General features: G+C 39.7%; 7 protein-coding genes and 2 pseudogenes across 8 annotated transcripts; 2 read left to right on the forward strand and 7 right to left on the reverse strand.

Annotated features, from left to right (window-relative positions):
- The first annotated feature begins 138 nt into the window (after positions 1-138).
- On the forward strand, positions 139-1,145 carry BAG5 (BCL-2-associated athanogene 5). The gene has a single exon (XM_021967519.2). The coding sequence runs from the start codon at positions 362-364 to the stop codon at positions 998-1,000; it is 639 nt and encodes a 212-aa protein (XP_021823211.2). The 5' UTR covers positions 139-361; the 3' UTR covers positions 1,001-1,145.
- A 100-nt stretch (positions 1,146-1,245) lies between these two features.
- On the reverse strand, positions 1,246-1,764 carry LOC110764529 (uncharacterized). The gene has a single exon (XM_021967520.2). It carries the CDS (start codon positions 1,657-1,659, stop codon positions 1,351-1,353), a length of 309 nt encoding a protein of 102 aa, XP_021823212.2. The 5' UTR covers positions 1,660-1,764; the 3' UTR covers positions 1,246-1,350.
- Positions 1,765-2,832: 1,068 nt separating this feature from the next.
- LOC110764512 (V-type proton ATPase subunit e1) lies at positions 2,833-4,610 on the reverse strand. The gene is made up of 4 exons (XM_021967504.2): positions 4,459-4,610; positions 4,157-4,319; positions 3,323-3,370; positions 2,833-3,230 (listed from the first exon to the last, which is right to left on the reverse strand). The coding sequence occupies exons 2-4, from the start codon at positions 4,252-4,254 to the stop codon at positions 3,164-3,166; spliced, it is 213 nt and encodes a 70-aa protein (XP_021823196.1). The 5' UTR covers positions 4,255-4,319; positions 4,459-4,610; the 3' UTR covers positions 2,833-3,163.
- A 1,017-nt stretch (positions 4,611-5,627) lies between these two features.
- Positions 5,628-7,043, reverse strand: LOC110764547 (acyl-CoA--sterol O-acyltransferase 1 pseudogene; annotated as a pseudogene).
- A 2,068-nt stretch (positions 7,044-9,111) lies between these two features.
- On the reverse strand, positions 9,112-10,418 carry LOC110764548 (acyl-CoA--sterol O-acyltransferase 1 pseudogene; annotated as a pseudogene).
- An 889-nt stretch (positions 10,419-11,307) lies between these two features.
- Positions 11,308-12,735, forward strand: LOC110764507 (acyl-CoA--sterol O-acyltransferase 1-like). The gene has a single exon (XM_021967494.2). The coding sequence runs from the start codon at positions 11,407-11,409 to the stop codon at positions 12,553-12,555; it is 1,149 nt and encodes a 382-aa protein (XP_021823186.1). The 5' UTR covers positions 11,308-11,406; the 3' UTR covers positions 12,556-12,735.
- Positions 12,736-13,210: 475 nt separating this feature from the next.
- On the reverse strand, positions 13,211-17,551 carry LOC110764540 (uncharacterized). Of its 2 annotated transcripts, none has more exons than XM_021967530.2 (10): positions 17,448-17,551; positions 16,643-17,128; positions 16,287-16,531; positions 16,120-16,204; positions 15,382-15,567; positions 15,130-15,297; positions 14,827-15,027; positions 14,004-14,175; positions 13,711-13,882; positions 13,211-13,622 (listed from the first exon to the last, which is right to left on the reverse strand). In XM_021967530.2, exons 2-10 carry the CDS (start codon positions 17,012-17,014, stop codon positions 13,529-13,531), a joined length of 1,695 nt encoding a protein of 564 aa, XP_021823222.2. In that variant the 5' UTR covers positions 17,015-17,128; positions 17,448-17,551; the 3' UTR covers positions 13,211-13,528. The 2 variants fall into 2 exon arrangements, with proteins under 2 accessions (XP_021823222.2, XP_021823221.2); XM_021967529.2 differs by having other exon boundaries at positions 16,643-17,187.
- An 868-nt stretch (positions 17,552-18,419) lies between these two features.
- Positions 18,420-21,313, reverse strand: LOC110764542 (Immunoglobulin E-set superfamily protein). Its single transcript, XM_021967532.2, has 5 exons — positions 20,252-21,313; positions 20,063-20,129; positions 19,345-19,563; positions 19,114-19,238; positions 18,420-18,797 (listed from the first exon to the last, which is right to left on the reverse strand). Exons 1-5 carry the CDS (start codon positions 20,498-20,500, stop codon positions 18,720-18,722), a joined length of 738 nt encoding a protein of 245 aa, XP_021823224.1. The 5' UTR covers positions 20,501-21,313; the 3' UTR covers positions 18,420-18,719.
- Positions 21,314-22,404: 1,091 nt separating this feature from the next.
- Positions 22,405-24,408, reverse strand: LOC110764509 (sulfate adenylyltransferase subunit). The gene is made up of 3 exons (XM_021967495.2): positions 24,178-24,408; positions 22,939-23,160; positions 22,405-22,838 (listed from the first exon to the last, which is right to left on the reverse strand). Exons 1-3 carry the CDS (start codon positions 24,355-24,357, stop codon positions 22,617-22,619), a joined length of 624 nt encoding a protein of 207 aa, XP_021823187.1. The 5' UTR covers positions 24,358-24,408; the 3' UTR covers positions 22,405-22,616.
- Positions 24,409-25,052: the final 644 nt, after the last annotated feature.

The following is a 25,052-nucleotide window of genomic DNA, read 5'->3' on the forward strand; positions in this document are numbered from 1 at the left end:
TCTCTCTCACTCTATTCACACATGATTTTGCTGTTTAAGCAGCAATTTTAGGAGGCTTTTGTTTTGCTGCTTTTTCTTTTTCGTGTGACACTAAAAATAAAAAAGAAGCATTCCTCCAAAAAGGGGGCGTGGGCGTGGGTCCCGTAAATTAACGGACGGGAGGACCGACGGGGTTGCTGAGCTGAGCCATCCATGCAACGCTATTACGCGCCAAGACCATTCAAGAACCTCCTACAGTTCCGAAATTATTTCTTTTTATTTTAAAACTCACAGACGATTTTCATTTTTCACACTCAAAACTTTAACTCATCATCCACACTACACGCACAATACTAGTACTAGACTAGGCTTTTAGCGGAATATGAAACCCTCTCGCAGTCGCAGGCTCAGCTTCTCCTCCTCCTCTTCTACCACCACCGTCACCTACACTCTCCACAATGACCAACCTGCCCCTCCCACCGCCACCGAAATTCCCATCCAGTCCTCTGCTACCCCAATTCCCATCACCGTTCACGTACCCCAATCCACCGCAGCCATCAAAATTCAATCCGCCTACCGGGCCCACCTCATCCGCAGTCTCTATAAAACAATCGCAGCCGTGCATTCCGAGGCCGACGAGTTCCAGCGCCTGATTCAACGGCAGGAAACGGTCGACGCCGTGAGGAGCAGCGAGCGGGAGAAGCTGACGATGAACGAGGCGTTGATGAGGTTGCTGCTGAAGCTGGACTCCGTTCGTGGGGTGGACCCCGCAGTGAGAGAGGCGAGAAGAAAAGTGAGCCGTCAGATCGTGGGGTTGCAGGAGATCGTAGACGCGATTGTTTCAGAAGATGTTGATGGCTTTTGGGGATGTGGAGATGGTGGGTTTGTGCGGAACTGGGACGACGTCGTTGCGGAGATGGAGGAGGGTGTGTGCAGGGAGAGAGGGGGTGAGGAGATGGAGAGGTTTTGTGCTCAGTATCTGGGGTTTCGCTGCTTACAGAGGTTTCTGCGCGAGCCGTGATTTAGTGCGTGCGGGCACTGTGCCTAATATGTAATGTACGACTGCAAATTGTATTTGTTATGCAGTGTGCCTGTTATAGCTAGTCTTTCTATTCGTCTATTTATTTGTCGTGAATAAAACCTTTGCTTATAGTAGTTTCATGAAATTGAAACGCCTCAAATTACTCTCAAATTTTCAGTCTTGGTCACATAGAAATCTGATGCTAGCTGTGATTCTTTGTCACAAAATAGATACTGAAATTGGAATTAATTCACAAACCATATAAAGAGATTTTTCAGTAAGCTGGAGATACATAAAATTTGCGATAAGTAGAAACGTACAGACACAGAGCTTCTTGGGAAGTCATCTATCTATGACATGCAGCTGCACTTGCAGCGCAACATGCATTTCTTGCAGTCAGAGAGCTTAGGTTTGCCACCAGAACCACAGTTACACTTCTTGACACAGTTGGCCCTTGAGCTTCCACCCCACAAGCATCGAGCCATACACCGCAGAACCGGCGTGCATTCTGGGCATCCAAACTTCATCTGATTAGCCACACAGTCTTTACACTGAATGCCGTCCGATGGGCAAGCCAGTGCTGGGAACACAAACAACCACAAAAGGAGCAGCAGCATCACCAGTGGCACAGCAGCTTGTGTAGAAGCCCTTTTCTCCATGATCTGCTTCTGAAATGAGTCGTAGAAGCCTTGCTAAGTGATTTATATTCTTGTTTGTTACATTACATGCATGTAGAAGAGGGCTTTCAGCCTCATTGAACAACTACCTCATTTAGTGCCATTGAATGCCACGTCTTGGTTTGCACAACGTTTTAATCTGCACGTATTTCTATGTCTGGTCTCTAGAGTGCACCACATCACCAGCTACTGGTGCTCAGTTACAGTTACGGTCAGCACAAACAAAGTAATTTTGGAGTTGGTCAATGAGCTATTATTATGGTGTGTTGATCCAGATTCCAGATCCATGCTGTAGGATAACTACTTGCTCCACTACACAAGACAAAACCGCCCCTTCTTAGTAAATGTACAAGACTTTGACGATTGTTTCCTCGTAACATTTTTTGAGAAAGACAATTTCATTAATCAATCGAAACTGAATAGTACAGCTAGTAAAATGTGTCCTCATTAAAACCTTCCCGAAGAAAATCATATAGAATAAAACTTTAGGATAGAAAAGAGTGCCACACTTGTCAATTACAAAGACAAATCAATATTATAAAGAAAGACAATCCATGAGCCACGGGGACCCCGACTCCAGCCAGTATGAGAGATCTCTGTCACGTAAACTAAACTTGGCAATCCGATGAGCCACCTTATTAGCCAGGCGAGGGATATGCCGAACAGTCACCGAGGGATTATGGTGCAGCAGCCTTGGGATTTCCTCCACTAGACACCCCCCCCCCCCCCCCCCGGTAGCAAAGCAGACATCTTCACCATTGATCATGTTTACAGCATTCAGACAATCGGATTCAACTATCAGAGGTGTAAAGGAGGCATCAATCGCAAAAAGAAGGCCAGCCTTCAACGCGTATAACACTGTCGCAAGGATGGAGACCATACCAGGCGCCCGCATCGCAAAGGCTCCCTCAAGGTTACCATCAGAATCACGTATAATAAAACCAACACCCCGAATTCCTTCTTTCAACATTATGTGTGTAAAATACACTTGTTTCCTTGTAACATTATGTGTGTAAAATACACGTGTCACGGACTGAATAGGAAAGGCGAGAGGGAAGGTAGCTAGCCCAATTCTTTTTCACACCACCATTCGAGAGAAGAAGCTTCCAGTTCTTACACTGCCCTCAAACAATCTATAGTTTTCATGCACATATATAAACCAATGAGAGATGAGCTAGACACTCACGATCGACTTTTTATTTCACATCGATAAAAAAAGAAAAAGAAAAAAGCAGAGTTACATACATACAAATTGGTCCATCTACGACCGAAAAATAAAAATACAGACTGTTCTATCACCCTGTTTTCTAAGGATGAAGGTGAAGCAGACAAATATATTGGGAGAAGGCAATACAACAACCAATCCCAGGTCTCTTAAATTCCGACCAACTCTCTTCCAAAATTATACATCTAAATCCCGAATGGGAAGTCTGAAACAATTATGTGTGACCCAATTCTACACGAACAGATTCTTCAATGTTTCACCTCACTCTCCTTCACTGAGGATTGGAACAATGAGTGGTTTCATCTGTGCAACGTATACAATTGCCCACCTAACAAGTATTGAAAAAAGCACGGCAAAGTCAATATCCAAGTGAGCAAGTTCGCAACAAAACTAAAATAAAAGATCAAAGGGAAAACATACATCATCCAACAGCACACTACTGCTGTGATCACCAGTGTAAGATGGAGCCTGCACAGGAGCAACATTACATTAGCTTAGCTGCCAGAGGATTTGAAAGGAAGCCCCCACTGTGGGAAGGTCCAAAAGTTTTCCAATCTCAATCATGTAAACAAAATTTCAGCAGTAAGTACTAGATGTAGATGTTGAGTAAACATTAAAGCACCAATGCCATTTCTCATTTGATGTGGATGTAGATGTTTAGGATCAAAACTATATTTTCCACAGAGATTCAGGCAAATAATAGAACATATTTCACACACAAGTATACCCAATTAATCTATAAATTCAAGGGGATCTCCTTCATGTGTCTAACTAGAACTCTCACTGATATGATATCCTTAGATGTAACATGAAAACCACAATGATCACGGTCTTCCTCCCGATATAAACCCGACTTAGCACAATATTTCACTCTTTAAATCAACACGACACGGCCATATTTCTTATTTTCTTTTCCAACAATCCCATGTGTTAGATTTTTCCCCATAATGTTTTGATGCAACAACAAGAGAGGCACTCAAAATCGAGGATACGCTTAAACGGACTACAAACGTGTTTTATCCATTAACTTAACCGGCATATAGACTATAACAGTTTCGATCTGATCATCCCTAATCTCCAAATATCTATCATCAACTATGTCCAAATTAACATTCAGATTTACTTCCACTCCATTATTGAATTAACAACTGGAAACAAAATTAAAAAGAAAAAAGCTTTGAATTCATATGATAAGGTTTTGCATTGTGGAATAAATGGAAGAGAAAGCAAAGTAGCAGAGCATGTAAGACATACAAATTGGCCGAAGCGCCTCTACCGCAGCAGATTCTGACCATAAGGGAAGCAATTACGCCCACCATTGCAAAGATTAGAGTTGTAACCACAAAACCCATTACGCTCTTATTTGATTCCAACCCTTTTCTTTAGGCAATTAAATCCGCAAACAGTATCAGTTGATCTGCAAAACCATAATTTTACAGATCAGAATCCAATTGGATATCAATGAGCTCAAACTCTAATTGGATCTTCAACATATTCTAAATAAAAATATGAAAGATAAAACACAGCAAGAGAGAAAAAAGGAGGGTTCTTCTTACCTTGAATGATATGATTATCTTCCAAAAACAAACAAAGCTGTACGTTGCCTGAGGCTCTCTCGAAGCTCTGGTTTTGCTGTGATGGGGATGAAACAGATTGGGATTTAGTAGCTAATAAGCTACTGCCGCGTCAGCGTAACTTTTATCAATACTAACCCTTCAGGGTATGTGGGCTCAGTATCATGTAGCCCTTCAGGGTATGTGGGCTCAGAATTTAGAGGAGTGGGACCAGAATGGGCTTAGTTATGGTAGTTACCCAAGATTAAAGGAATTGCATTCGGCTTGACGTTGGGCCCTTTAACACATGGACCATTAATCCCCTTGCCATTATTGGTTAGGAACTCTTACTTTTATATTAGTCACAGTTTAATATGTGTGTAAAGATTTTTATGCGTGTTTTTAATGAATTAATTTTATATATGTATCAAGCTAAGATTTATTGGAAGTAAGAATGTTTCCTTTCAAACATGTTGGCCCGGCAAAAGTGGTGGTCATGTGCGAACTTGTTGTGTGGGAAGTAGTGTTCCTGTTGTCCGGAAAAAGGTTAAATTTTGTTTTGTTTTCTTGTTTGGTGTGGTTATTATTAGAGTATCTTTTACATTTACGACTCTTTGGTGTCACAAAAACAAACAATTAAATTGATTTTGCCAACTTCTACTCCAAATCCAATAGCAATGGTTGTTGCATGGCATATGGGTTAACTTATTATGCACGCGTGGTGTTGGAAGCAATTGCATATGGGTTGAAAATTCAACGTCAAGCTCTAATACTTTAATTTCTATACCTGACTCTGACTGACATCCATCCACTTTTTGGTTTTTCCCTTTTTAGTCCACGAACATCATTTTGTTGAGTTGAAAATGCTTGTCTCGTAGAAGTCTGAATTCAAAAGAGTAGCGAGCGACTGCAGTTATTTCTTGTGGCTCTTTGACGAAACCACAATTAGAGTTGTTAAATCAAATTTAGAAGCATAAATAAATAATAATGATTACTATTAGACTAGACCAGCAGAGTCTAACACGTGAATTTACTAGCATCATTCCATCACGACAAAAAAAAAAATCAAAAGCAGAGACAACTTTATGATTTGGACAACACTAAAGTGCGCGAAGCTTCAAATTAAATGTTCTGGTCCACCATGCAAAAGTAGCCACGGGAAGAATATGATATCAAAAGAAAACTTGACTGACTTTGATTGATGCACACAACACAAATAACGTAAAGTTTAATTTGCAATTTGGATCTTTTTTTTATTTAATAAGACTGGGATTATTGCTCTGTAATTAATCCCCTACAATACTCTACTCATTTAGTATTTACCAACTACGCTTAATTAAGAGAGAATTGGGTTTAACAAAGTTGCTAACATTTTTCATAAACTCGGTGAAAGCCACATATTCTCTGTATGCCATCACGTCCGCTTCACACCGCACCAACAGAGACGGCAAAAACAGCCACAGCCCCGTCACCACCACAAACGTCATTGCTAACGGCCCTGACACGGCGGCAGGCAACCTCCATTTACCGTCAAACGCCTGCTTGAGCATAATCTCAACGGCCAAACACACCCCGTGGAGTAGAAAGAAGCACGTGAGCTCCCACGTGGGCATGGTTCGTCCAATGTAATAGAAGATAAGCTCATGCATCACCGCCGACACCAAAAAGGAAGCGAGCACAGCTGGAAGCGGGGCCCACCTGTTCCCGATAACGCTGCTGGAGATGCTCCGGACGGGGTCGTATACGGTAGGGTGCAGGACTCTACTGACCATGATGTTCCACCTTCGTCCCCAGAAGTCTTGGAGTGACGTGGCCAGGTAAGGCTCGTCGAACTGCGGCTCGAAATCGACGCCGAGGAAGGCTTGAGCCAAGGAAGCAACCAAAGCCAGGACAAGTTCAAGGCCAGTGTACATGTAGATTGAGTAGAGGAAGAGTATGATTTTTGGGTGGATATATTGTTTGTTGTGGAAAACGTGTAGAGATGTGGCAAAGATTAGAGCTTTGATCGCATAGTTAAAAGGAGATTTCTGGCCTTTTGGGGGAGATGCTGAAGACCCTGATTTTATTTTGTTCTCAACTTTTCGGAATTTGATTGGAAGGCAAGCCAAGGGGATGAAATGGGAGATGCAGATGGGTGGGGTGGTGGAGAGAGGCCCTTTGCCATAGGCGAAGAGGAGGAGCTTGAAGTTGGCAAGCCAAGCAAGAAAGAAAGAGGAAGGGCCTCCAAGGAAAATGGTGGTGAGATTGAGAGGAAGGAAGAAGAAGAAAGATATGACTGGAAGTATGGCAAGGAGCCTGGTTAAACCAGGAGAAGTGAGCTTACCTATGGTGTGACAGTAGGACAGTGAAGCCACGGCTAAGATCCATACCATGATGAAGTTGGGTATTTCTCCTTCCATTTTTCTTTGCTTGCTTAAATTTGATTTCTTAATTGTGTTTGTGGTGGTGAGAGATATTTGTGAGAGGTTTTGAGTTTGAGATCGATGTATTTATAGAGAGAGAGAGAGGGTCTTGCAAAAGGGGTGATTGCAAAAGGGCTGCCTGGAGTGACTCGTGGTCGAAAACAAGTTGAATTCCATAAACAGAATAAAGTTGTAGGGTATGTGTTATTAATTGCTAGAAACCAATTATATTAACACCCATTGTAAATGATGACAAATTGTTTTAATTCATTTTTGAAGCAAAAAAGAAAGACAGATAATCGGTTGGATAAAGAATTAATGGAGGACAAAAATACTTAAAGAAAACAATTGGATTAATTAGATAGGACATGTAAGCTTAGTTTGATTAGCTTCCCAATTGATCTAGTTAATTAGTCAGTCCAAGTTCCAACAATGGGTGCCTGCCAGTCAAGGTACGCACCACGTTTTTTTTTTTTTTTTTTTTTCGGTCAATGTAATTCTATTCAAATAAATTGAAAAGGATTACAAGAGGTGAAGGATTTTGAGGGAGGAGAATTTTGAACTTGGAATTTTTCCCTATTAGAATTTAGAATAATTAAGGGATACTTCCATCACTTTAATTCTTGGTATAATTCAATAATGCATTGTTGTTGCAATTAGTGACGCAGCGCTATCATGTTCTTTTATGATAACATTTTTTTGTTTACACTTTTCTGAGAACATTGAAACCAACTTGCATCAAAAGAAGAAAATAATTAAAATAAAAGTTCTCTATCTCATGTTTGCATGTTCATTTAAAAAAGTGTTAAAAGTTGTATGTAATGTAGCTGTAAAATAATGTCCAACAGCTACAAGTCTTTTGCTACGACGAGGCGCTTCTCGTTTTTTATTTTTCCTATAATCTTTTTTTTTCTTCACTCGCTTCTTTTATAACTTTTCAGCTTTGAATAACTTATTATTTTATATGTGAAGAAACGTCTTGCTTTGATTATAAGAGAAGCGATACTTTTATGAAGGGAAAAAAGAAAAGAAAAATGATTTCCCCACTTCGCTTTTATCCACCTACACTCCTTTTTGTTTAGAAAAATGGAGTATAAGTGGATAAAAAAGGAGTGGGAAAATCAGTACCCAAAAATAAACATTCCCAACTGATATCGTTATACACAATTTACTGGTTCTAACTAGTCATTAGGACTAACAACATTGTTTCATAAGAAAAAAGTCATGACATCAATTTGCCAATTACAGTAGAGTAGAAATATTCATAATCAAAATTATAGATAAGCACAATCCCATTCAAAGTAACTCACTTCTTCAGTTCCAGCAGTAGGCAAAGATGTCTCAGCCACTAAAACAACATCACATTGCATAATAAGTTGGGACCTCCGTTGAAAAGTTTGTTTACCTATATTCACACTTACAACATTCTGAGTGATCAAATCAGTTGTCTTTCTAGCCATGCCAATCCTCCTGACCACAACAGGATTCCTCAAGTACTTCCTAGCAAGCCGCTCTACAGCAGGCGGCATTGTGGCACTGAACATATAATTGGTTCTGTAAATCTTCTTCTCATCAAGCTCTTCGTCCTCATTCTCAGGTTTAAAATTGCTGGAAGGCATTGCATCTAATAACAATTATGAGCCCACATACCCTTAAGGGCTTATTTATACTGTTGGGTCGCAATATCATGTAGCCCTTAAGGGTATGTGGGCTCATAATTTAGAGCAGTGGGACCAGAATGGGCTTAGCTGTGGCAGTTACCCAAATATTAACGGAATTGCATTCGACTTGACGTTGGGCCTCATAAGACATGGACCATTAATACCTGCCCCTTGCCATTATTAGTTAGGAAATACTTGCCATTATTGGTTAGGAAGTACCTTATTTTTATGCTAAAAAAAGGAGGAGGGAAGTAGTGTTCATGTTGGCCTGGCAAAAGTGGTGGTCATGTGCGAACTAGTTGTGTGGGAAGTAGTGTTCCTGTTGTCCCGGCAAAAGGTTAAATTTTGTTTTGTTTTCGTGTTTGGTGACCGTGTGGTTATTATTACAGTATCTTTTCCTTTTACGACTCTTTGGAGTCACAAAAACAAACAATAAAATTAATTTTGGCAACTTATACTCCAAATCCAATAGCAAAACTTGTGTTCTATAAATGTATTATGCATGCGTGGACCGTGGTGTTGGAAGCAATTGCATATGATATGGGAAGAAAATGGTATGAAAATAAATTTAGACGACTTTGATTGATGCACACAATACAAATAACGTAAAGTTTAATTTGCAATTTGGATCTTTTTTCATTTAATAAGACTGGGATTATTTCTCAGTGTAATACTCTACTAATTAATCCCCTACAATAATGAAAGCGCAATACTCTACTGATTTAAGAGCGAATTGGCTTTAACAAAGTTGCTAACATTTTTCATAAACTCGGTGAAAGCCAGATAATCTCTGTATGCCATCACGTCCGCTTCACACCGCACCAACAGAGACGGCAAAAACAGCCACACCCCCGTCACCGCCACAAACGTCATTGCTAAAGGCCCCGACACGGCGGCAGGCAACCGCCATTTACCCACGAACGCCTGCTTGAGCATAATCTCAACGGCCAAACACACCCCGTGGAGGAGAAAGAAGCACGTGAGCTCCCACGTGGGCTTGGTTCGTCCAATGTAATAGAAGATCAGCTCATGCATCACCGCCGACACCAAAAAAGAAGCGAGCACAGCTGGAAGCGGGGCCCACCTTTTCCCGATCACGCGTCTGGAGATGCTCCGGACGGGGTCGTATACGGTAGGGTGCAGGATTCTACTGACCATGATGTTCCACCTTCGTCCCCAGAAGTCCTGGAGTGACGTGGCCAGGTAAGGCTCGTCGAACTGCGGCTCGAAATCGACACCGAGGAAGGCTCGAGCCAAGGAAGCAACTAATGCCATGACAAGTTCAAGGCCAGTGTACATGTAGATTGAGTAGAGGAAGAGTATGATTTTTGGGTGGATATATTGTTTGTTGTGGAAAACGTGTAGAGACGTGGCAAAGATTAGAGCTTTGATCGCATAGTTAAAAGGAGATTTCTGGCTTTTTTGGGGAGATGCTGAAGACCCTGATTTTATTTTGTTCTCAACTTTTCGGAATTTGATTGGAAGGCAAGCCAAGGGGATGAAATGGGAGATGCAGATGGGTGGGGTGGTGGAGAGAGGGCCTTTGCCATAGGCGAAGAGAAGGAGCTTGAAGTTGGCAAGCCAGGCAAGAAAGAAAGAGGAAGGGCCTCCAAGGAAAATGGTGGTGAGATTGAGAGGAAGGAAGAAGAAGAAAGATATGACTGGAAGTACGGCTAGGAGCCTGGTTAAACCAGGAGAAGTGAGCTTACCTATGGTGTGACAGTAGGACAGTGAAGCCACAGCTAAGATCCATACCATGATGAAGTTGGGTATTTCTCCTTCCATTTTTCTTTGCTTGCTTAAATTTGATTTCTTAATTTTGTTTGTGGTGAGAGATATTTGTGAGAGGTTTTGAGTTTGAGATCGATATGTACTTATAAATTGTTAGTATTTGGGTGATAACCAGAAGAACGTTTTAATATTTTAACCTATGTATTATATCTATTTCTTATAATAATATTACATGTAGTAGCCCACCCAAGCCCAAGGCACCGCCCCTGCCGTTGTCTCTTCCTCCTTAAAACTAACCCAAGTTAAAGAGAACCAAGTTAAAGGAGTTGAAAGAAGAAAAAATAGACGTGTTGTTTTGTAAAGAAGCCACGTTAGAGGTCTCATTCATTCACTGTGTAACCTTGGAAGTTTGAAGCAACCAGATGTCTCATTCATTCATAGTTGACTTGACACAAACAAAAGGGGATCTTCGAGTTGGTCAAATCTGACCCAATCGTCCTACATACATACATACATACATACATACATATATATATATATATACATACAACCAAAGAGATTAATAAAATCCCAGCAACGGCTCCACATTTCTTTTTTCCACTGTCTAGTCTACTTCCATTCCATGCAAAGATTCAAAGTTGGAAGGCGGTCCAAATTTCCACCTCTTGATTTAGATTTACTTTGGAAATATAATAACTGGGCGCTTCACATGTTTCTGGTACACAAACAAAAACAATTTCTACTTGCTAGCTAGCTACTCACAGATCCTGTTAATTCTTTCCTTTCCTATCTACCAAATTCCAAATTCCCAACAACCGTCCAAAAATGAGTATCTCTCACACCGATTTGAGCCATGTAGTCGCTCGCTCGCTGTGTTCCTTCCAATTCCAATAGTTTAATCAATGAAAATCATAACCATAACCACCCAATTGAATTACTAATTCATTAAGCTGAGAACAAGAATAAAAAAGGACACGTGGTCGCAAGGGTATTCATTGATTATTGCGTCAAGTCAAACAACTTCAGCTAATTGGCCAAAAGATAGTACTGATTCGTAGTCGTTTTTGGCTGATGAATTTTGTATTATTTTCCTTCCTCAATAAGATCCAAAATAGCTTTTTGGAGAAATATTAAGAGATCGTTTCATTTTGGCAGAAATGGAAATGGAGGGTGAGATTGGAAACTTCATTAAGGTATGGCTCTCGGTCTTCTTATCTCTCTTCTACTGCTATGCATTTGGTAAGTTTGTACCAAAAGGTTTTCCAAGACTCTTGCTCATAATTCCAATTGTAGCCCTCTTCCTAGACCTTCCTCTTCACCTCTCCACCATCCATCTCGGAGGCACCACTGCTTTCTTCATTTCTTGGCTTGCCAACTTCAAGCTCTTGCTCTTCGCCTTTGGGAAAGGCCCTCTGTGCGCCGACCCTTCAATCTCTCTTCCCCGTTTTCTAGCCGTCGCTTGTTTACCCATCAAGATCCAACAAAACCCACCTCCAAAAACACCCCAATTCCAAACCTCAAATCATCAAAATGGCCACAACTCAACCACAAATGGGCATGCAACAACAAAACAAAACCCAGCTCCGAAATCCCCGTTCAACTACGCACTCAAAGGCCTGCTCTTGGCTCTGTTGCTAAAGGTATATGACTACAAAGAGCACCTCCATCCAAACCTGATATGGGTCATGTATTGCTTCCACATATATTTTGCCCTAGAAATCATCCTCCTCATGGCTGCCGCGCTGGCTCGAGCCCTTCTGGGACTTGAGCTCGAGCCCCAATTCAACGAGCCCTACCTCTCCTCCTCCCTCCAAGACTTCTGGGGCAGACGATGGAACATTATGGTCACCAGCATCCTGCGCCCCACCGTGTACGAACCCGTCGTCGCGCTTTCGACACGGGTGGTGGGCCGCAGGTGGGCCCCGCTCCCGGCCGTGATGGGGACCTTCATAGTGTCGGCGATTATGCACGAGCTCATATTCTACTACCTGGGGCGGCTGCCGCCCACGTGGGAGATCTCGTGGTTCTTCCTCCTCCACGGGCTGTGTTTGGTGGTTGAGATCGCCGTGAAGAAGGCGATTGCTAAACGGAAGAAGTTTCAGGTGCCGAGATTGGTGTCTGGGCCTTTGACCGTTGCGTTCGTGACGGGCACCGTGTTTTGGCTCTTCTTTCCTCCGCTGCTGCGGTGTAATGCTGACGTGAGGGCTCTTGGGGAGTACGCGGCTGTTGGCGCGTTTTTGAAGAATGTCGGTCGTGCTTTTGCATCTAGAGCCATGAACACAACAAGAAGAAGCAACTGGTCGTAGCAGAAGACTTGTAGTTGTAGCTGTTGACATTATTTTACAGTTACATTACATACAACTTTAACACTTTTGTAAATGAACATGCAAAAACATGATAGAGAAGTATTCAATCAATCGGCTACATTCTCAAGTTAAGTTAATGAAAGTAGTCGTTACTTTTTAATTTAATTATTTTCTTCTTTTGATGCAACTTGGTTTCAAGGTCTCAAAAAGGTGTTTAAAAATAAAAGTTATCAGAAAAGAACATGATGTCGCCACCAATAGCACCAAGGATTAAAGTGATGGAAGTAGGCCTTAATTATTCTAATAGGGAAATATTCAAAGTTCAAAATTATCCTCCCTGGAAGTTCTAAGAAAACGTGGTACCTTCACTGGCAGGCACCCATGGTTGGAACTTGGACTGACTTATTAACCAGGTCAAATGGGGAGCTAATCAAACCAAACGTATGTGTCCTAATAAGTCTTGCAATTATTAAACTTGTAACAACCACCACTTGCAAATTATGTTTGTTTAATTAATAATCTAATGTTAGTGTCAGCCCTCAGCACTCTGTCAGCAGACAGCACATGACTAAAGCAATTGAATTTTATGGCAATCAGATAAAAGCTGTATGAATGAATAATCAACCCAATCCTAGTACCGAAAAGAAAAAAAAAAAGAAGAAAAAAATTATAGGTTGGACATTTAGAACAGAGATCATTATCAAACAGTTTGCTACATTCCTTCAGCACTTTACATCTGCCTACTCTACAGTACCGATGGTTTTTTCTTTGGGTAAACATATAATATCAATTACTTCACTGTCAAAATTTGGTCACAGAATCCATGGAACCATAAAACTCACAAACTCAGGCAAATGCCACCTCAAAATGTTTCCCCTCGTCTTGTTTTCCTCGGGTATGAAACCACTCAACTCCCATAATAGGCTTAAAAACCACCTAATCCGTCAACCATGGCACCTGAAACTATCCCAGTTCACTGCTGCTGCTCATATATCTGCATATAAGTCTCAGAAAGGGCAACCATCTGGGGAAGAGTTTCTGAAACATGAAGATCCTGCATCTCATACCTGAAAACATTTCCAGATGTTAGCCCATACATACAGTTCCATTTTCTCTTAGTTTACATTTATGCCAATAAGTATGGAATAGACTCACCATAATTCTTCCGACTTTCTCTGTACAAATACCCTGTATGAACCTTCACCAGGTTTGCCATCATGAACAATGTTGGCAATCAAATCATACTTTGAACGCAATCTCTCATTCTCTTTGGGGGTTGACAAGGGGATGTAGTCTTTCAATTCAAGGTTCTTCACAGGAAAGTTGACTGCAATAGGAATTACATCAGTTGGCAAAAGGTTGCAGTTGATCAGGCAAGGATCCATGGCACACTATAGGCCTTAAATGATTATTCAAATAAAAATAATTCCAGAAACATATAATCTCACCTAAAGTCGGATTCTTTTCCACAAAGAAGTTGTTCTTGGTAAATCGCTGCATGTGGAGAATAAGATACTGCGGTAATCGGGTGACTCGATACCTCATCCTTGCTATGCGAGGTCGGACCACTTCAGTCACAGTCTCCCCATCAAATTTCTTCAAAATATTGAACAGTGGAACCTAAACCATAACGCACAAGCTTTAAAAAATAATTTAAAAACATTTTAAAAACAAAACTCAAAAAATTCTCATCATCAATTCTCTCTTCCTCACATACTATTTCTAGAATAAGGTGTAGTGATAGCATAGGTGTGCTATAAACATTTAAACAGCGCACAATGCAAGACTGATGAGATGCATAAAGTAAAGGGCATGCTTTTGCATCATTCAGGGCTCAGTTTAATATTCAAGAAAAATGGAGAACCAAAATGCTGGGAACAAAGAACAGTTGCTATGTTTCTAATTTGCAATTAGACCTTGAGTAACTATATACATTATAGAATAGAAGCAGAAAGACAGACTGAACCCCCCATATTTCGATAATAAAAAATCAACTAGCCTCCATACAGACTAATAAAAATAAGGAATATATCCATCTTAACAGTCTACGCATTTGTCACTACCTAAGATATATAATTACATAGACTCCCCAAAGCAATCTAGTTACCTAGTCCACAAGTTGCGAACATAGAGGCAATGTATGTAATTGAAGCAAATTCCAACATGTTTTTATTCAGAAACATAGACATGGAAATTATGAGAAAGACATTAAAACCAATAAAAAAGGCAATTAAAGAATGAACTTCCAACTCACTAATTAGACATATGTACCTGGGGTATGATATTTTTTTCCATAACATCTTTGAAAAGAGGTGGTGGGGGCAAATCCAATCCAAGCATTAAGAAAGGCATTTTGTACCTTTCCTTAACAATGCCATTATTTTCAGTCACAACATCTGTATTCTGGTCATCACCATTTTCTTTCTTCTCAATACCTTTCTTAGGAATCTCCTTCACAACCTCCAGTTCCCCCTATCAGCACAGAACATTATATTTAGTCTAAAAAATACTGCAAGTTAAGTTGCAGCAACAGCAATACAACGAACAAAGTAGATAAAGAATAAGAAACAAAACCTGAAAGCACTCATAGATGATGCTGCTATCTTTCTTTGAAGTTCTAAGATCTGCATGCAGTGTATTAAGCAGCCATGACATGAATTCAACTGGGTCAGATTGCGCTCCTATTCGAAACCGTTTCTTACTGGCTTTCATAACTGCCTGCAGGAACTCATGTGGGCTCACCTGTAGACATTAAAGATTTGACACATGTGAACTATTCTTAACAACAATACCTAGAGACCAAAACATGAGTCAACAAGGTCAAACCTGTCCTTTGAAGTTCCGTGCATGCCATATCTTTCTCGTGAGCTCCCCAAATCGATGAACAAGCGGAGACTTGCAATGTTGATAATTCTTAGGGATGAGGAAGAAGTTTCTTAGTGGAGTGACTCTCATTAAAGATTGAATTGTCACATTGACAAAATCAGTCTCCTTAATGTTATTGAGCCCCACCTGTTTTTTGAAAATTAAGAAAACACAGGTAACAATAATTAGGACCCAAAATTAACACCTCGCTAGAAATTGTTAAGACGTAAGTTGTTATGGAAGCATATCCATCAGAGAGATCAATCACAAAATATATCTCCCTCGCACACATGAAAAGACCAGTACTTAATGTGGTTCAACATAGGCTTGTCTAACCTTACAGATGAGAAAGAATCTAACAAAACATAGAGAATTACAAAGACGTGAGAATACTGCAGTAAACCAAAAACCATATTACCTAAGCGCTGAAATCATGCTTACTGGTATACTCCCATACAAGTCTATCAACTCTATCGTAAGTCTAATTGTTGGCCAGCCACATAATAGGTTCAAAATAGCTCATTACTTATTTGGCAAGGAATAAAGATTCTTCTATCCCAAGTAACTTAAATAGGAAATCTATAGTATAGACCAAGCCAATTAGGAATTTGAAACATAATATCGAACTCATATGAATTGACAACAGCAGCAATAGAAGCATATATGGAATCTTGTCCAAGTAAGAACAAAAATCAGTACCATTCCAGGAAGGTAATCAGAACCATCAAGTGCCCTAGACCATTGCTTGTTTTTGTCAATCTGCTCAACTTGTTCCTCAGTAAACCTGCATATAGAGAACCAAATGAATTCAAATCCTTAAAAGGATACCCAAGGAAGACTAGAAATATAAACAATATAAATCAAACCTTGGGTTCAGGACATGTCTAATGTCATCCAATGACGGGTCACTGATTTCATATCCATCCGGAAGGCAATATACTTTCTCCGTTCGAAGATTGATATAAACATGGTGTCCAGCTTCAAGGCTATGTGTATATGCATGGGACTTCTTCCCTCTTCCTTGGTAATACTTCCCACAAACTAAACATGCATACACATTCAAATTTGACAGAGACAGAGAACAAAACTTCTCAAAATCAAAATCCAAAACCTGGAGAAAGCAAAATCAAGCAATCAGTATCAATACAGTGGATGATTTTGTAAGCATAATATACAGACAAGCTGGAATGCCATATTGTAACAACTTAGAATAGTAATATACCTGGCGATTAACAGCGTCAAGATATGGACAATCCCTCCTAACCTCAATTTCACGGCTCCGCCTGTAAAGTCCTTGTTCAAGATCATCATCATCATCATCTTCTTCTTCTTCTTCAACTTCAGCCCCACTTTTTATATCCCTTTGATTATCACCACCATCCCCTCTATAGCCATCAACAGGTGGCCTTCTCTGGTTGTCCTCGTCATCCTCATCGCCGTAATTAAAACCAGGAAGAAGGGAGCCTTCAGAGGCAGGTGGAGGTGGTGAAGAGGAAGGAGATGAATGCCCATTCCATTTTTGCCTCTTTGGGTCAGATTCAAACCCTTCCGCGTTCACTCTAGCATCATCGTCATGTTCCCTCTTACAGTTCATTCTCTTGACCCAGCTCAAATCTCACTGTTTCTACAATAATACCGGAGCTTACACCAACTGAGCGTCACTCAATTCTTCAAACGATTCTCAAATTAGGGAAGAATCTCGGAAACCCTAGAAGCATATAACTCAGCCGTCAATAGAAAGAGAGAAAACCGTTCTAGAGTAGAAACCTGTAAAAGATAACAAACGCAAGAAAATAGTTGACCGAAAACTTAATTATTATATTCCGAGTTTTAAGAGCAAGGAAATAGCATAATGCTCCGTTTGGTTACCGAGAAAACGCGGGAAAGTGAAAGAAAAAAACAGTGTAATGTTATATGTGTTAGGATTTTGCTTCGTTTTCGCGTCCGAAATAATTTGAAGCTATCTTGGAAATAGCTCGTGATTTGAAAATGCATATAAATTAGCTCGGTGAAGGAGGTAGAATTACCTGGATCAGTGTGGTATTTTGCAGTTTGGAGAAGTAACAGAGCGCCTTTCGATCCTTCGAAGCAAAACTCGAAGAGAGAGAGTCATAGGAGATGAGACCAAGAAAGGAAGGCTTACAGATTGGGCCTTGCACAACCATCCTACCTTAAATTGGGCCTCATACTTATTAGGCCCAAAATACAAATATCTAGGCCCATTTACTTTTTTAATTTTTTTAATTTTTGCTAAAATTTTTACCAATTTTAAATTTATTGAAAATAAAATAAAAGCCTATGACTTGCTAAATGAATTATCATCAACGGATCAAAGACTAGAGTGAGTATTCTCGTTTGGGACTGCTTCTCTAGGAAACACTTCTACATATAAGCACTTATACCAAAAGCGCTTTTATTTTAAAGACGTTGAAATTTTCATAAGAAATCGAATTGCTTCTTGGAAAAACACTTGGGAGTGCTTCCTGAAGAAGCACATGACAGGTGCTTCTCCAGAAAGGGCTTCTAAACTTTTTTGCCAAAAGCTGTCAAAAAACGCTTTTAACTATTCCAGAAGCACTCCCAAACGGAATCTTAGAAATTGCAAAAGAATGATGAAAATTTGCAGTATTTCGCTTTTCTTTTCACTAGAAAAGTCCACTTCAAGATCCATTTGCTTATCTTTGCCTTTGCTCTAATGTTGATTTTGGAATTTTATTTTATTTTATCGGGTGAATAATGTTCTTTTATTGTGTCTGGCCAAGATAATTTTTAAGTAGCTTGTCTTGAAACGGCCATATGATGGAACACGAAAATGCTATAATGAGGGGGTTGTGAGAGAGGGGCAATGTGCATCAACGGAGGAAAAGCCACCAAAGAAAAGAAAAAAAGGGGTCAAAATTAACATGGAAAGGGCTGCAAGTAAGAAACCCTGCACTGCTTTTCAACTTTAAAGGTGTCCTTTGCCCCACAGGAATAATTAAAATGATCAAGCCACTTGATTAAGAGCAAGCGTCAATTAACATCACATAAACCATAATCCCAGAGAAAGAGAGTGTTCTATCAAACAACAAAAGCTCAATTTATTAACCAAATACCTACCAAAAGAATTAACCATTCCTTTCTACTTTTCCTCCCTTCCCCTCTCTTTTTCAAAGGATCCTCTCCTTCTCCTCATTGTTTAAGAAGTTTGAAACATAAACAAGGCATTCGAATTTTTTTGACATGTTCGCAATGAAGCAGATCTCTCAGCTTGAAAAACAATGGACTGTTACTACAAACACAACAAAACTGCAGTTGTTTTACACCGATTGCCAGTCTTTCCGAATGTCAAAGGTGTAATTGATCTCCAAGTAGCACTTGTTGTCATCATCAACAAACTGGACCACAAAGAAAAAGGAAATCACAAGATGAGACTAAATCCAAAACTTGAAGCTATTTATTTATTAGAAAATTAGTTCGAAATCTGAGGTTGAATTTGAAATCTGAAGTTCATCATGCACACAATCATTCATGGGATGCACTTAGTAGATAACTCAGGTAATAACCTGAACAGATGCACAGATGCATGAACAGATGCATGATGGTTGGTTGTGTATGTAACAAATCTATCAGTTTATGGGCATATACCGCGTTCTCTCGAATTGTATGGTCTAATCTGAGTGGAAATTAACATCAAGCACTGGTTTAACTTACCTTGCTTTTAGCTGAATAAGATCCCCTTGCAAATATGCCAGATGGGGTTGTGTCCTCAGGCAACACATGTGTGTAAGGCTCTGACTGTGGGCTAAAGGTTCCGAGCATCTCTTTTGTGCTATCAACTGCAAAAAGGATCCGTACGTAAGAAGGAAAACACCCAATTCCAGCTTCATTATATGGCTAATCTATCCTGTTACATAATTTGAATGAGAGAGAGAGAGAGAGTACCTTTTACAGCAGTTTTCCAGACTGCGTTAGTGTATTTGAGACCTGAAACAATGTTATTGCTGACCTGGAAAGTGAACTGAAGGCTGTAACGGCTACCTTCTTTCAATGTAAACCACAAGCCCTTGGGATTTCCATTCTCAGGAATAGGAAGAACTATGTCAGATCTATCAGGGGATTTAATTGCAAGGCTCAGGATCTTAACATCTGGTTCTAGAGTTTCTACAGAAACACAGAGAAACAGGAACATTCAGGGAGAAATGAAACAGTACAAATATCTATTGTACTGAATGTTGAAGATACACCAATAAACTGCTAAGATATAAAGTAGAAGCATGCAAACAAAATCGCTTCTAAATTCCAAAGATTCAACTTTAATTAGGAGAAACTGCATGCGATTTCTGGTATGACAAGACTTATGACAATAAGATGAGGCATGAGGGCCAAATTTACCAAAAACAAAAGATTTTCAGAGCATAGAACAAGTTTGACCTCTGATTCGCAATAGAACTCTTACCAAGTGACAAGATAAATATATATATATACATTGCAAGAGAGAATAGGATTTGATAGAAAGTACTTTCGCATGCCTTCTGCAAGTGACAGAACTAAAGTTTTGAACCTCAGCAGTGAAATGAAAGGGAAAATTCAAAGTTTAAACATTTTTTCATTGACAAAACGAACTTCAAAGCAAAAGCATTTGGCTCGTTACAATGATTACCTCCAACAGAATTAACATCCACACTCCCAAGAAGCTGTTCCTTCCACCTCCTTAAGCTCTCATCGTCCTAAAACCTCAAATGATCACCAAAACAAACAACATTACACAGATATAAAACTAGAAGGCCATTAGAAAGAGAGGGACAAAGGAGAACAAATTATGAAAAGAAAGAAGCATTGAAAATCAAACCTTATCCTTCTCAATGTGTTCTTTGAGAGTGCACTGAGGACCCAACTCAATTTTCTTTACTTCATCATCGTCATCATCATCCTCAGTTACGTACATGGAACTCTCACTCGGTTCTCTAACCAACCCTGTGGATGATTGATCCACGTCAGTAGCCGTTTTAGCTGTCTTTGCTTCTGAAACTTCAGCGCCAGTCTCATCATCCAAACCCATGTTTTTGGAACTTGAAATCACTCCAACAGCCAAAGACATCAACAGCCCATCAACCCAACAAAAAAGAAAGATCAAAGGGCACAGAGAATGTAGACCCAATGACCAAGTTTAAATGCAAGTACAAACCAGAACAAAATGGCAAAAGGCAAAAGAACACGGCAAAGACCCACTTGGAAGAAGAATCTCTGTGAGAAAACAACAAAAAATGAGAGAGCCCAATAAAAAATGAGGGAATTTGAGTATAACAAGAAAGGAAGGAAAGAAGGACTAATTGGGTCGAAGAAACCCAGAAAGAAAGCTAAACAGAAAACCAAGAAAACCCAACAAGTATAAAACTTGCAGCAAGAAAAAGACAGCAACAGAAAAAGAGAGGAGGATACAGAGAGAAGGGACTGTTTAGGCAGAGTTCAAGCAGAGAGGAAAAGGTCGTGTGGTGATCCGAAATTGAGTCTTTTCCATGGAAGAAAAAAGAAGAGAGAGAGAGAGAGAAACGGGTGGCGAGATCGTGAGGGTCACTCTTGCTGCACTAGGTTCCACGAAGACCAAGATTCGAGGAGGGCTTTTCTTTCAATTTAGTTTGAAAACTCAGAAACAAACACATCAGATGAGACAGCCTAGCCTAAAGATTGGGTGGACCAAAGCTGCACTTTGACCCCTTCTTATGGGTTTTTATCTTTCTTTTAACCATGCTCTGCTCTCACGCCCTCCCAAAATTGTAGCTTCTGGTAAAACATGAAGAAGAAGAAAAATAAACATAAAAGGTGAGGGTTTATGAGTCTTCTTTTTGTATCTGAATGTTTCCACTACAGAGCTCCACAACCACAATGCTATATAAAATTCAAAGGCAGAGCATTTCCAGATAACATAACATGTATGCATGACATGTATTTTCAATTAATTTGGTTGGTGGTGAAGCTTTGATGATGCATTCTAATTTCTTTGGTACGAGATTATTTCAAATTAAAACTACCAAAAATAATTAAACAATCCACTGTCGAGGAGTCCGGCAATGATAGCATTATTATTGCACCCTGTTATAGAAGTTTTGGTCAATGGTTTATATTAGGCCAATTATCAACACCCTTATTGATCAACTAACTCTTTATCTAGTGGCACTTCCCTCCCTAATACCGGAAAAAGTCTCAAGTTCGAATTCTCCATCCTATATTAACCAACAAGCTCTTAATCCAATAGTACTTCTCTTCTTAATACTGGAAAGCTCTTAATCCAATAGTACTTCTCTTCTTAATACTGGAAAAAGTCCCAAGTTTGAATTCCCCCGCTTCATTGCTGTTAGTGTCAATGTGTCATAACAGTTGTGGCTGTCTGCTGTCAATCATTTAGTGTTGCTAGGTTGTTCGAGGTAGGTACAGCTCAGATGATTGTGAAATCAGCCAACCAGACTAACCCAATTTACGCATGGTGGTGGTCAGTTCAAGCCCAGAACCTTTTAAAGTTTTGATGCATACAACTATCTCATACGCTATTGACGTGACGACGATGGCTTAATTTCAGCTCTCATTATCAACATTCATGGCGGAGACCACGACATATTTGGAATTTCATGTGATTCAAAATTTGAATGCACAAGTTGTTCATTACTGTTCAGAAATCAACAGTTCAAAACTACCCTAGGGCCAAAATTTCGTGCATCCTAGATTATCCAAACTTCTGAGCCTAAATGTGGACAGAACATTAAAATCCGGTGGCTGCAAATTTACCATGCCCATTTTCTTTTTTCCTTTTTTTCTTATTAAGAAAAATAATAATAAAGGAGAAAAGACTGCAGTCAATAGGTTAAAAAATGTTGACAACGCTAACAAATACACAAAGATATGGACAATTTTTGTCTGTTTTTACAAGGGGAGTTTGATTATGTGTCCATAATAAAAACCAACCTGTGCATCCAAATATCATCGAAAAGTAAAATGGACTGATCCGTCTACATACGAGGTTGAAACTCCCTCAATCAAATAACAATTTATGTGCAGTCAAAAGTTCCATTGAGAATGCTAGGGATTGTAAAGCTAGTGGGTTGGGCATTGAGGCAATTCAAACACATCCTGGACTTCAGATACAAAAAACATAGGATACAAAAATAGTGGCCAAATTCTCAATGCATGTTGCGAGTGATCTCAAACCTGAAACAAAATTATCACCGACTTCCCCATTTTCTCAGAACACTTTCTTTAGCAGAGACACTACTGTAGGCTTCATTCTTCGAGATATTATCAAAAACAACCTGACCATCAGGTCCTGTCTTCCTTAAGATTTTAGAAGTTATGAAAGTGAACACATTTCTTGTCCCTCGCAAGGCATACAGTAACGGATTGAAGATGACAGCAAGCATCAGTTCTCCCTTGGCAATTATGAGGTACTAAAAAATAAAGAATAAGATCATGAGAGAGAGAGAGAGTATATATTTACAACATGATGGTATTCAGTTGAATTTAGAAAAGAAACAAGGAAATGCTTACCATCAGGATAATACCCAGCACAGCAAGACTTGCTTGTTGTGCTTCTTGCCAGAAATGGTCACCATTCGACCATCCAAACCATCCACGCCACCCAAACCATCCCCCTCCACCAGCACTACCGCCTCCACCCACCTCCTCTCTTCTCTTAATTTCTTTGTCCCATTTCTCAAATTCACTTTTCTTCCCACCAAGTGCACCTTCTAATGCTTTCCTGGCTTGCTCCTAGAAGAACGATTGAAATGGCAAAGTTAAATTCATCTGCGCAAAAGAAACCAGCATTTAAACTATATCATGGCATTCTGCATTCAATAAAATCAGATGAAATGAGGGGCCAAGAGACCAAACGAATTCCTACACTCAATAACTATATCTGATAGATATTGGTATCTGTCCTAATGCTGATGTGCATATGTCAAGTTAGACCTTATCTTGGTCCTATACCTAGAACGACTGATTATGTTCAATGACAACTATACTAATATCATATCCCTAACCTTTAGTGAACCGTAAAGGTATTATCAGGCAAAACCAAAGTTGTTTGCTCCAATTGTTTGGATAAGGCTTTTATGCAAGCTTAGTAGAACTACCTTCTGTGTGCAGCTTTAACTCCATGAAGGAAAAAAATACTCAGTAAATTACGAAAGAGAAAGAGAATCCAACAGTGAACCGGCATGTACCCAAGTATTCTTCTAGAAGGATCAACTGCCTAATATTCATCTGTATTCTTATCTACAAAGCAAATAATCCACATTTTATACTTGTAAGAAGTAATGTTCTTGCTCTAAACAATTAATTCTCCAACACATTGAACGCTCAAACTACAAAATACTCTACTGTAATTCAAAATTCAAAACAATGGGTGAATGTGTGACGCTCCTAAAACTCACTTTCCTGAAGCATTTATTTTAAAGAATGAACAATTTTTCGATAAATTCGAACTTCAAATGAAGCATTCCACTCCCTACTTAAGTGATTATGCAAATCTCCAAACAGCACAAGGCGAAGTAGAGACAACGAATTTATTGCCTACCAACACTACATGCCCAGTTAAACCTAATTGCTCAATTTATCTCAACATACATAGACCCACATATTGAGCTGCCAAACGAGGAACTTGGGTTATTTTTCATCTCTTGACAAATTTGAAACATGAAAATTTTCATTTCGCAGCATAACATAAAATAGGAAAAGCGCGCAACAAAAGAAGAGAAACTGAGTTCAAATTACGAATTTTAGGACCTCTTTGCGATTGTCTGAGAAAAGGCAAGAGAACCTGCCGCGGCATTTGAGCTTGAACAGCAGAGCAGTCCAATCTTGGTTAGTTTCATTTTGACGGGAACTAGTAGTTGGCAGTGGACGAGACGACGACGAGTGAAGTGGGATTTGGGATGGCGGGATTAGGTTAAGAACCAGCGCCATCTTCGCATTGCCCACACCAAGTCTTTCCCTTGTATTAAACGTTGGGAAACCTTAGGGGCCGTTTGGTTCATGGGAAAGGAGGCATAGGAATGGGAATTCAATTGCTTTCCCATGTTTGGTAAGTCCGGGAATGGGAAACGGATTCCTGGCACATGGGAAAGTAGGGGAGAAAGTGATGCCCCCCTCTTAACTTGGGTTTTGCTTTCCCTCCTCATGGGAAAGTTTGGGAAAATGTGCCAACATTTAATGCACAATTTTCATGACTATTTTGTCCCTATGAACAATTTATAATTACAACGTATCATTAAATGCATTCTTTTTTTATTTGATTTAATATGGGTATAATTGGAAAATTATACAAATTTTGTTTTCCATTCCTACTCAAAACAAACATGGGAAAGGAAACAAAGTGAAATCTCCCGATTACTTTCCCAACATTACCAAACGTGGGAAATGAATCTTTCATTCCCATTCCTTGGGAAATGACATGGGAATTGATTTCCCCTCAAATCCATTCAGTGAACCAAACGGGGCCTTAGAATCAAACGATGCATTTGGTTCTTTTCTTCGTACGGACTACAAATACCGTTTGTGTTTTTATTTTTAAACTTTGGTAAAAGGCCCCATAAGTATTTTGTAATCTAATGTAGAAAATAATGATGAGTCCTTTTTTTCATTCGTCTTATGACCAAAAT

This window comes from Prunus avium, chromosome 4 (assembly GCF_965620075.1).
Source record: "Prunus avium chromosome 4, drPruAviu1.hap1.1, whole genome shotgun sequence".
In the NCBI taxonomy this organism is placed as follows: domain Eukaryota; kingdom Viridiplantae; phylum Streptophyta; class Magnoliopsida; order Rosales; family Rosaceae; genus Prunus; species Prunus avium.

What these genes read in the sequence shown, in the direction of transcription:
- LOC110764542 (XM_021967532.2), bottom strand. Translation starts at nt 20,500, where the DNA reads ATGTCTTTGGCTGTTGGAGTGATTTCAAGTTCCAAAAACATGGGTTTG. An exon ending in CTGGAAAACTGCTGTAAAAG is followed by an intron (nt 19,239 to 19,344) that starts GTACTCTCTCTC and finishes TCCTTTTTGCAG; the next exon opens with TTGATAGCACAAAAGAGATG. An exon ending in CTTATTCAGCTAAAAGCAAG is followed by an intron (nt 18,798 to 19,113) that starts GTAAGTTAAACC and finishes TTTGTGGTCCAG; the next exon opens with TTTGTTGATGATGACAACAA.
- LOC110764529 (XM_021967520.2), bottom strand. Translation starts at nt 1,659, where the DNA reads ATGGAGAAAAGGGCTTCTACACAAGCTGCTGTGCCACTGGTGATGCTG.
- LOC110764507 (XM_021967494.2), top strand. Translation starts at nt 11,407, where the DNA reads ATGGAAATGGAGGGTGAGATTGGAAACTTCATTAAGGTATGGCTCTCG.
- LOC110764540 (XM_021967530.2), bottom strand. Translation starts at nt 17,014, where the DNA reads ATGAACTGTAAGAGGGAACATGACGATGATGCTAGAGTGAACGCGGAA. An exon ending in TCATCTATGAGTGCTTTCAG is followed by an intron (nt 15,028 to 15,129) that starts GTTTTGTTTCTT and finishes CTGTGCTGATAG; the next exon opens with GGGGAACTGGAGGTTGTGAA. An exon ending in AAAAAAATATCATACCCCAG is followed by an intron (nt 14,176 to 14,826) that starts GTACATATGTCT and finishes GTTATGGTTTAG; the next exon opens with GTTCCACTGTTCAATATTTT.
- LOC110764509 (XM_021967495.2), bottom strand. Translation starts at nt 24,357, where the DNA reads ATGGCGCTGGTTCTTAACCTAATCCCGCCATCCCAAATCCCACTTCAC. An exon ending in TCTCAGACAATCGCAAAGAG is followed by an intron (nt 23,161 to 24,177) that starts GTCCTAAAATTC and finishes TCGTTCTTCTAG; the next exon opens with GAGCAAGCCAGGAAAGCATT. An exon ending in TGCTGGGTATTATCCTGATG is followed by an intron (nt 22,839 to 22,938) that starts GTAAGCATTTCC and finishes TTTATTTTTTAG; the next exon opens with TACCTCATAATTGCCAAGGG.
- BAG5 (XM_021967519.2), top strand. Translation starts at nt 362, where the DNA reads ATGAAACCCTCTCGCAGTCGCAGGCTCAGCTTCTCCTCCTCCTCTTCT.
- LOC110764512 (XM_021967504.2), bottom strand. Translation starts at nt 4,254, where the DNA reads ATGGGTTTTGTGGTTACAACTCTAATCTTTGCAATGGTGGGCGTAATT. An exon ending in AGAGGCGCTTCGGCCAATTT is followed by an intron (nt 3,371 to 4,156) that starts GTATGTCTTACA and finishes GCTCCTGTGCAG; the next exon opens with GCTCCATCTTACACTGGTGA. An exon ending in GTAGTGTGCTGTTGGATGAT is followed by an intron (nt 3,231 to 3,322) that starts GTATGTTTTCCC and finishes AATACTTGTTAG; the next exon opens with GTGGGCAATTGTATACGTTG.